The 10,698-nt window shown below is 41.8% G+C and overlaps 1 protein-coding gene across 2 annotated transcripts; it reads left to right on the top strand.

Annotated features, from left to right (window-relative positions):
- Positions 1-4,163: 4,163 nt before the first annotated feature.
- Positions 4,164-8,385, top strand: Tmem216 (transmembrane protein 216). 2 transcript variants are annotated; one of them, XM_046445605.2, is made up of 5 exons: positions 4,164-4,347; positions 4,967-5,068; positions 5,749-5,841; positions 7,393-7,594; positions 7,803-8,385. In XM_046445605.2, exons 1-5 carry the CDS (start codon positions 4,179-4,181, stop codon positions 7,816-7,818), a joined length of 582 nt encoding a protein of 193 aa, XP_046301561.1. In that variant the 5' UTR covers positions 4,164-4,178; the 3' UTR covers positions 7,819-8,385. The 2 variants fall into 2 exon arrangements, with proteins under 2 accessions (XP_046301561.1, XP_046301560.1); XM_046445604.1 differs by having other exon boundaries at positions 4,227-4,347; positions 7,393-7,568.
- Positions 8,386-10,698: the final 2,313 nt, after the last annotated feature.

Here is a 10,698-nt window from a genome sequence, read left to right as displayed (position 1 = left end):
CAAATGCCAGCCAAGAGCCAACCTTGCCAACAGGCCTTTCTAGGATAGTATTGTCACAACTTTTTTTTTTTTTTTTTTTTTGTACTGAGAATTGAACTCAGGGCCTCATGAATACTAGGCCAATGCTTTCTACTGAGCTACACTCTAGCTCTTTTTTAAAAAATTTGAGATAGGAGGCGCCAAAAACATATATACTGGAGAAGAGAGAGTCTCGTCAACAAATGGTGCTAGGCAAACTGGAAATCCACATGCAGCAAAATGAAATTAAGCCCCCATCTTTCACCAGGCACAAAACTCAACTCAAAGTGGATCAAGGATCTAGGAATTAAACCAGAGTAATAGAATAAAAAGTAGGACCAAATCTTCATCACATCGGATTAGGTCCCAACTTCCTTAATAAGACCCCTATGGTGCAAGAAATAAAATCAAGAATCAATAAATGGGATGGATTCAAACTAAAAAGCTTCTCAGCAAAAGAAACAATCAGTGAAGTGAATAGAGAGCCTACAGAATGGGAACAAATTTTTACCACATGCACATCAGATAGAGCACTAATCTCTAGGATATATAGAGAACTCAAAAAAACTTAACACCAAAAAACAAACAAACAAACAAACAAATAACCCAATCAGTAAATGGGAGGAAATGAACAGACACTTCTCAGAAGATGACATACTATCAATCAACAAACATGAAAAAACGTTCAACATCTCTAGCAATTAGAGAAATGCAAATCAAAACTAAGATTTCGTCTCACTCCAGTCGGAATGGCAGCTATTAAGAACACAAACAACCAACAATAAAAAAATTTAAAAATAAATAAATAAATAAATTAAAAAAAAAAAAAAAAGAACACAAACAACACAGACTGGGGTTGTGGCTCAGTGGTACAGCACTCGCCTAGCATGTGTGAGGCCCTGGGTTCGATTCTAGGCGCCAAATAAAAATAAATAAAATAAAGCTATCGTGTCCAACTACAACTAAAAAAAAAAAAAAAGAATACAAACAACAATAAGTATTGGCGAGGATGTGGGGAAAAAAGGAACACTCATGCACTGCTGGCCTGTAAATTGATGTAAACAATATGAAAAGCAGTATGGAGATTCCTTGGAAAACTTGGAATGGAACCAGCATTTGACCCAGCTATCCCACTCCTTGGTTTATACTCAAAGGACTCAAAAACAGCATACTGCAGTGATGCAGCCACATCAATGTTTACAGCAGCATAATTCACAATAGCTAAATTGTGGAAGCAACCTAGATGCCCTTCAGTAGATGAAAGGATAAAGAAACTGGTATATGTACACAATGGAATATTACTCAGTATTAAAAGAGAATAAAATCATGGCATTTGAGGTAAATGGATGGAGTTGGAGAATATTATGCTAAGTAAGCCAATCCCAAAAAACTAAAGGCTGAATGTTTTCTCTGATATGTAGATGCTGATCCATATGGAGATGTGGGGGGAGCATGGGAGAAATGGAGGAACTTTAGATAGGGCAAAGTTAAGGGAGGGTAAGGGAAGAGGCAGGGGGTAGGAAAGATGGTGGAATGAGAAGGACATCATTACACTACGTACATGTACGAAGACACGAATAATGGTGTGACTCTATTTTGTGACCAAGAGACATGAAAAATTGTGCTCTATATGGGTACTATGAATTGAAGTGCATTCTTCTGGGCTGGAGTTGTGGCTCAGGGGTAGAGAGTTTGCCTATAATTCATGAGGCACTGGGTTCGATCCTCAGCACCACATAAAAATAAAGATATTGTGTTCATCTATAACTAAAAAATAAATATTAAAAAACAAAAAAGAAATGCATTCTTCTGTCATGTTTAACAAATTAGAATAAATAAATAAATTAAAAAAAATTTGAGACAGGGTCTCTCTAATTTGCCCAGGTTGGCCTCCAACTTGAGATCCTACTGCCTCAAGTTACTAAGATTAAGGTATGCATCACTACACCTGGCCTATTTTAACTCTTTCCTGCACAATTTAATAACCAAATGGTTTGTTTCCAGAACAGTAAGATTGGTTATACTCTGGAATAATCAATGTAATAATCCATTATATTAGCTGAGTAAAAGGAAAAAAAATCATATGGTCATCTCAATAAATACAGAGAAAGCACTTAATAAAATGTGCTATAAGCCTTTAAGCAAACTAAAAATAGACTTTATTAATCTTCTGAGTATCTATAAAAATCTATAGTATATATTAATGATGAAATATTAAATACTTCCCCTTGAATTTGATCTAAGAATTTGATCTCCAACATACACACACAAAAAAAAAAAAAAAAAAAGAAAGAGAGAAAAAAAGGAGACAGTATTTCAGATAATATCCATTATTACCACTTCTACTCAACTTTATATTGGAGGTCTTAACTAGTGCAATAAGGCAAGAAAAAGAAATTGAAGGTATAAGGATTGAAAAAGAAGTAAAAATGCTGTTAATGTGTTATGTACATAAAAAGCCAGATGTATCTAGCATGACCCATCAGGAATAATCAGTTTAATAAGGCCACTGGATATTGGAACAGTCTGCCATGGGCCCGCAGAAGCCCTGTACATTCTTACTGAGGGTCCTCAAAGGCCTTAATACTGAGCACACAGATAGTTCAGTAGGTCAAGGCAACCATGTGACTACTGTGCAATTTCTCCTTCCCCAGAGGAAGGGGCTTAGTCTGATTTGCTGCTTGCTAAAAAAAAAAAAAAAAAAAAAAAATGTGTTGAGCCCTTGGCCCTGGGCTTCTCAGCTGTGGCAAAACTGATTGTTCATGCCACCATCTGGGCTCACTGAGTTATTCATAGACTTGAGGACAGATGATCCAGGCTGCCATGCTGAGGCTTCTGTTGCTTGCTGTGTTGTGAGTGATTTGGTCTCAGTGTCCATTTTTGTTACTTATGGAATTGTGGCATACTCTGACATGGATCAGCAATATTTTTCTTAAAGAGTTAGATGTTATTTAAGTCACTTTTCATCATACAATACAAAAATACTACCTAATATGTAAATGTTGGGTATGGAAATGGTCCCCATTTTAAACTTTATTTACAAAATAAGTAACTGGCCCATCTTCCTTCCATCTGAGGCTCAGAGTAGGAATTTGTCTAATAGCTTTTGTCTAGTAAGTAATAGAGATGGGGGTGGAAGATCTGAACCCCTTTTCTCCTTATTTATCACTTTGCTAGAGGGACCCTAATAAAATGTAGTTGAAGTTGAGGCAGTAGCACATGGCTGTAATTCTCAGCTACTTGAGAGACTGAGGCAGGACAATTGCAAGTTCAAGGTCAACCTCAGCAATTTAGTGAAAACTTGTCTCAAAAAATAAAAGAAGGCTGAAGATGTAGCTCGGGGGTAGAGTATCCCCAGGTTCAATCCCCAGTAGGGCTTTCCCTGTCCTCTAGCCTGCAGTTTTGCCAATGGAAGGCTCAAGCAGAGATCAGGGTGCAGAAGTTGGGAGGCATAAAGGTCGGACATTTTCCCACCAGCTTCCCAGGCCTTCCCAGGCCCGGTGAGAGGCCCGCTACACACAGTACTTTCTCCAGGTTCAGGGAGTTGCTCAAGCCTATAGCGGTAACAAGACTGACCCACCCACACTTCAACTAGCCAGGTGAGTCACTCTTCTCCAATTATCCAGTTCAAGTTTGCCATCTGTTACCTGCCTGCCATGCCCTGACTGACAAAGGGCTAATCTCTTGGAAACTTCTTTCAATTTCCACCTGGGAGCACTTTGTCCTCTCAACTTCCATTGCACTTTATGAGTCTGGTGACCACGTTTTAGCTTTGCATGTCTCATTTATTTCTGCTCCTGGAAAAGACGCTCTATTTCCGACTCATTCTGGTGACTGTAACTCCTAGTACATAAATCGGCCGCAGGAAGGACAGCGTCTAACCTCCGGCCCGCATCTGTACAGCACCGTCGCGCGTACCGTTTCTCGTTTTTCACACGCTGATAGAAGAGAATCGTGGGACCAGGGTCCATCCTCTGGTGACACTACAGCAACTGGCCTCTTATGCTCAAAGTCCTGTAACCCAGGATAAGGAGTGTCCAAAGCTGGCCCTGCCTCTGTCCCCAGGAATTGCGGACAATAGGCTTCGAGAGTTGCCACTGTTCTCGCTCAGGGTGACGCTGACACCCGACCAAACGCCATTTGCTGGATTCCTCCCGCGCATGCGTAGTGGACCCGCGATCGCGAGGGGTTACCATAGAGTACCGCAGGTTGGCAGAGGGGCCAGAAGCTGGGCCGCTCCGTCCCCTGCTTCCGGCAGCGTCTCCCTGCTCTGGGAGCGGCTGCTGCCGCGTACGCAGTTTCCATGGGGACTGAAGATGGCGCCGCGAGGTGAGATTTCGGAGGTGTGTGAGTCTCTGGTCCCGATCCCATCGGTATCCCGCCAGCCCCGCTACCCTCCTTCTTTTCCAGAGCTCGACCTAAATCTCCCATTCGCAAGTGTTAGGGACATCGCTCCTCCCTTTGCAAGGTGGGGTGTCGCAACCCCGCCCACCTTGAGTGCATGAAGGTGTCCAGGTGCAAGTCTCATATACTGTACCCCTACATCCTTGCCTGGGCCTATTCTGGGCTGGCTCAGTTACGAATCTTCTGGCTTGGAACAGGCCAGTGCTGGTCTCTGCATCCTGATTTCTCCTCCCAAGTAGTGACGGGGTTACATCTTTGAGGTGCCTAGCAGCTATGATGACCTCTGAGTTATTTTTGACTTTCTCCTCGCAAGCCAAAAGAGCAGAGATTGACAGTAATTCCTGGGAAAGAAGGAGAGGAAGCTCATGAATACCACACCCTTCACCCCCACCATCTCATTAAAAGCAATCGGAAGTGCCTTTAAGTAGCCCATCTCACTGGCTGTGACCTCATGTTTTCTCGAGGTTAGACATTGAAACATACAAGGAACAGAGCTTCAGCTGTTCCTTCCACCCATCCCACTTCTCTGTGCTTGTCTTTTCAGGTAACCGGTTGTCCTCAACACCCCTGGAAATCTTGTTCTTCCTGAATGGGTGGTATTATGCTACCTATTTCCTGCTAGAACTCTTCATATTCCTGTATAAAGGTAAGCCTGGGCTTGACTACCCCTGCCCCAGCTTCCTTTTCTCACTTCAGCTCAGAGCAAACTCTTATCAAGAACCTTCTTACTTTTTGTTCTTTTCTGCCCCCAGCATCTCCTCTTCACTACAAGGCTGAAGTCTCTCCATCAGATGGCTTCTTTGAGAATGATTCCTTAGGAAACTTTTTTTTTTTTCCCCTTAGTTGTTGACAGATCTTTATTTTATTTATTTATACTTGGTGCTGAGAATCGAAACCAGTGCCTCACACATGCAAGGCAAGTAGCTACCGCTGAGCCACAGTCCCAGCCCTGGAAACTCTTTAACAAGAATTTCTGAAGTTTGGGAAACGTAGGTTTCTCCATCTGCCTCTTTACTATCACTTTTCTTTGCTGAACCCCAGTTTCAGCCCATTGGTGACCCTCAGAAACTATGCAGTGGCCTCAGTATCCCTGTATATGCAATCATTTTGAAGTGGAGATCCCATAGACTTAGAAGTAAAAGCCTGCCTCCCTCTAATAGACATAGTCACACTATGAGATAACATTTCCTGAGGCTGTAATAATGCCCATATCTCCCTAAGTAGTTCATGGAAAGTTAAGACTATGTCCTCTTTGTTCTCAAGTATATGGCAATTCTTGTGGGTGTTGTTATATGTTGTTTGTAGACTCTGGCTTTTTATTGGCAGGTCTCCTGCTGCCGTATCCAACAGCCAACCTAGTATTGGATGTGGTGATGCTCCTCCTTTATCTTGGAATTGAAGTAATTCGACTATTTTTTGGTAAGTGTTGTTCAGAGAATATTTCCATTCCTTATGAGGCAAGCTGGTATCTGTAACTTGATTAACAAGACAAAGTGCATAACCTGGGCTCACTGTTACAGATTTGATCTGGTGGTATATTCCATTACTCCCTCTCTGAAGCATCAAGCTGCCACTTTATATGTATACATAAATATGTGTGTGTGTATTTAAATGTATATTACATGTGTATGTATGTATGTGTGTGTATATATTTATACATACATATGTGTGTGTGTTTGTGTGTGTATATATATATATATATATATATATATATTTTTTTTTTTTTTTTTTTTTTTTTTTTTTTCCCCCAGTGCTGAGGATGGAACCCAGGGCCTCACACATGCCATTACCACTGAGCCATATCCCCAGCTTCAAGCTGCTGCTTTATATTTTGGGTCAGGGTTTATGTATCTGTTGCTCTGCAGGGGTAAAGGCAGGCAGTAGCATGATATCTTAGATAATTCCTTTGCAGTTGCCTAACTACTGCGAGAATGCCTGTTTTCTCTTAATGATTTGCTTGGGAGAATGGATTAAACTGTAAACCGGGTCTGGTGCCAAGGCATGCCTGTACAGCACTATGATCCTCTCTACTTCTCTGGATGAGGACTTTTTTATTTTTTAATTCTTTTTGCAGTACTGAGGATTGAACCCAGGAGCATTTTACCACTGAACTACATCCCCAGTCCCATTTTTAATTTTGAGACAGAGTCTCACTAGGTTGCTCAGATTGGCCTTGAACTTGCAGCCCTCCTGCCCCAGCCTCCCAAGTTCCTGGATTACAGGCACATACCTTTGTACCTGGCTGAATAAGAATCTCTTTTGCACAAGTTTTATATTCTCAGAAATAGAGAGTAAAACCCTTGTTAACTAGACTGTCTCATCCCTGGAAACAGTGTGAAAGCACAAGCTGAGGGAAAAGTCCTTGAAACATACAGGAAAGGAGAAAAAAGGCTCACATTAGTCACTAAGGAAAAGACAAAATAATGTTAAAAAGGGACACTAATAGTTCAAGTGAGAATAATTACAGAGGACCAGTAAATTTGAAAAGCAGCCCAAATTCCATAATAAAAAGCAAATGGAAACAATAAGGCAGCATTTTTTTTCACCCATTGGACGGGCAACAATAAAGATTTACAATATCAAGTTTTAAAGGGGGTGTGGGGAACAGATATTTTTATACATTCTGGTATATAAAAATGCATGCTTTTTATATTTTCTGAAAGTACTTTTGAAGTAGTTGAAAAATTTTCAATGATTATATCATTTTTATAATTACACTTTTGTTTTTCTTTTTCTGAAGATCCCATTGTACTTTGTGTGGGAGCCAGACTGGAAGCAGGACCCCTGGAGTAAATGACTCCAAACCTGTAACTCCCCCAAGCTTTTTAGGACAGTGGGATTCACTTGTAAACGTGCACCTCCCCTCAGAGTACTTCTCTGCTTGCCAGTCCCTCATATCCTTCCCACCTTTCCCTTGAGGCCAGAGAAAGTAGTCCACTTGGAGGTGACTCCATGGGCTATGTTTGACAGGTACAAAGGGAAACCTCTGCCAGCGAAAGATGCCACTTGGCATTAGTGTGGCCTTGACCTTCCCATCTGCCATGATGGCCTCCTATTACCTGCTGCTACAGACCTACGTACTCCGCCTGGAAGCCATCATGAACGGCATCTTGCTCTTCTTCTGTGGCTCAGAGCTGCTGCTTGAGGTGCTTACCCTAGCTGCTTTTTCCAGGTACTGCTGCTGAGGGCCGGGTTCCCACCCCAGGGAGGGAGTCCTTGTTCTTTGGAGGCTTGAGGGGTCTAGAGGACTATATTTAAGGGGGTTTCTGTGGGACTGCCTCTCCCACTTCTGGGCTAAGAGACTTGGAATATGAAACAGTTCAGACCAGCTGTTCTTGTTCACTGGTCTTTTAACATTTTCTTTTTCTTTCTGCCATCAGTATGGACAGGATTTGAAGTACAAAAATTTCAGCCTGCAGCTGAGGCTGACACCACACATATATACTTCTGGTACTGTTGCCTGCACCTGTGAGAAGCGGGGGTCACCACTGGCCTGGAAAGGTTGTACGGCTTTTCCTCAGCACTGACATTTGGGTGTCCAGCCCACAGAAGGCCAGTGGGCATGACTGGCTAGACCAGGACTGTCAGCCCCAGAGACTCTTCTATACTCCATTCTAGGGAGGGGCAAGGCTATCCCCAACCTGGTCCATCCCAGAACAATTTCTTGCTGACCTCAAGTTCTCCTCTTTGACTGTTGTGGCCAGAGCATCTTGTGTGGACCATCTAGACTCCCTGGCTTCCAGGAGGACCCGAGCAATATATTCCCTGTATGTGCTGTGCCACACCTGACCTGTATGCACACAGAGAGCTTCATGGTGGTGGGCTCCCAGAATGATGCAAAATCCTCCTACCCCGTCTCTCAAGGACACTGAGCTCCAGAACCTTTGTAGTAGCTTATGGTATTATTTTTCTACTCTGATCATGAAGCAAACACTATTTTATAATAAATATGTATTTTCTGTTGTGGGGTTGGCAGCCTTTTCCTTGTGACACCTGTTCCTAGAATTTCATCCTCTCCAAGAGAAGGTAAAGACTATCACAGCAGTATGTTCTGAGGCTGTGCTTAGTAATACAGTGTGACACAAAGGCAGTGATGAAATGGTGTCCCACTGATTGTCTTCCTTAAGCTGCAGCCTGAATCAATCCTGAAAGGCACTGTCTTCAGTTGTTATTTGCAAAAGACTGCTTAAATGCTCTCCCTCTGCCTCAGAGTCAGTCTTGTCTTCCACTGCTCCTACAGATAACTGGAACTCCTTTCCAAGATGGGCCACGTGTTGTTGGAAGAAACATTCTAAACTCAACACACACATTTCCTTTTCAGTCATTGATGTAAAATTTTTGAATTAAAGGAACACATACTTTCTTCTTTTTTAAAAAAAAAACTGGAAAAAATGGTACCCAGGTAAATGTATCATTTCTTCAGATAGCTTTTGAACTCTTTTTAAAAAATTAATTTAATCTTAAATTCGTTATATATGACAGCAGAATGCATTTCATTTCATCTTACACATTTAGAGTTGTTCTGTATCTTGTCCCAAGAAGACACCAGGAGCCATGAAAGACAGCATCCACTTTAGGAAACCTTGAGGCCTGTGTGTCTATCAGATGTAATCCTAAAATATCTGCATTTACTAAAAAAATATTGACCTTTAAACCTTCTATGATGGTTTTTAACTTGGCTTTTTTTCCTCCCGGTCATTGGGCTCCTTCCTGTCTTATGATCTCCACTGTCCAAAGCACTGATGCTTTTTCTTAATTTCCACTCCGTGCTATTGCCTCCCAGCTGCCCTTGGGGTCTATCCAAAAACTACAATGGACAGGTCTCATCAGCCATAAAAAATAATAACAAAAAGACCAACAGGAGCTTCCCTGATAGTTCAATCTCAAATTCCATGAATACCATTTTCTGCTGCTTCTCACAATTGCTTTCTCTGGCCCTGCTTTGATGTAATCATTAGTATCCAACTGGAGGGGAATCCATCCTTCCTGACCTCCCAGTTTGATTTAGAGGTTCAGTGGTTATATCTATCGTTCAAGCAGCACAGATAAATAAACGGAAAGTTCAGTTGGAAGTGTAGAGGTGGCTTATAAAATCTCAACTTTAGAATTCAGAGGGGTGCATTCCTGTAATCCCAGCAGCTAGGGAGGCTGAGGCAGGAGGATCTTGAGTTCAAAGCCAGTCTCAGCAAAAGTGAGGTACTAAGTAACTCAGTGAGACCCCATGTCTAAATAAAATACAAATAGGGTTGGGGATGTGGGTCAGTGATCGAGTGTCCCTGAGTTCAATCTCTAGTACCAAAAAAAAAAAAAAAAAAAAAAAAAACCAGAGGGACTATAGAGATCAACTAAGTCTAATTCCCTATTTTGTAGTATTCACAACTGGTTACTGACAGGTGGAACTAGAAGACTTGTACAAGTTTTTTTTTTTTTTTGGTGCTGGGGATTGAACCCAGGGCCTTATGCATGCTAGGCAAGCACTACCAACTGAGCTATATCCCCAGCCGTATAAGTGTCTCTAGATGAAGAAAATTCCATTTCTCAACAGGTACCACTTGCAGATGAGAATAATGGTCAAAAAAATGAGGACATGATTAGGTTAAGTGGAAGCATAGACCATTGTTTCCTGAGGATGGCTCCATAAATGGTTATTCTTCTTGAAGTTGTTGAGGCCTCTTGGGCACACCAGAGTAATGTGTATTATGAAAATCAAGGCAGTGGAGGATGGGAAGTCAGTTACTGTGGCCAGATGCCATGTGCATTGGAGTGTGAGGAAAACCACTTTATGGCCAATACGTAAATGTTCTGGGACAGTGGAGCGGGTCTGGTCATGCAAGCTGGCAGACTGCTCAGTTGCTCACAACTAGAGCTAGTAAGTGGACTGCATGGTCATCTCTACTACAAATGAGAAAGCTTTAGAAAAAACAGGTTTAGGTTTCTGGCTTCATCCCATGATGGAAACTTGTGGGAAACAAATACATCCAGTGTCTTGAAGACAATATTTAACCCATATGATTCTATGGGGCAGGAGATACACTCATGTTGTCACATCACATTATGTTCAAGGGTATTCAGCTTAGAATTTGAACTACAAGTAACCCACATATCTGTCTTATTTTATTTTTTTTGTGGGGGGGGACTAGGGATTAAACTCGGGACACTTAAAAACTGAGCTACATCCCCAGCCTTTAAAAAATTTTTTTTAAAAATATTTTTGTTGTAGATGGACACAATACCTTTGTTTATTTTTTTATGTGGTGCTGGGGATCAAACCCAGTG

This window comes from Marmota monax, unplaced genomic scaffold (genome assembly GCF_021218885.2).
Source record: "Marmota monax isolate L192 unplaced genomic scaffold, Marmota_monax_Labrador192_F-V1.1 WCK01_AAM20220418_F8-fsc00038, whole genome shotgun sequence".
NCBI classification, from domain to species: Eukaryota; Metazoa; Chordata; class Mammalia; order Rodentia; family Sciuridae; genus Marmota; species Marmota monax.
Note: the sequence above shows the minus strand (reverse complement) of the source record. Positions and strands in the feature narration are given on the sequence as shown.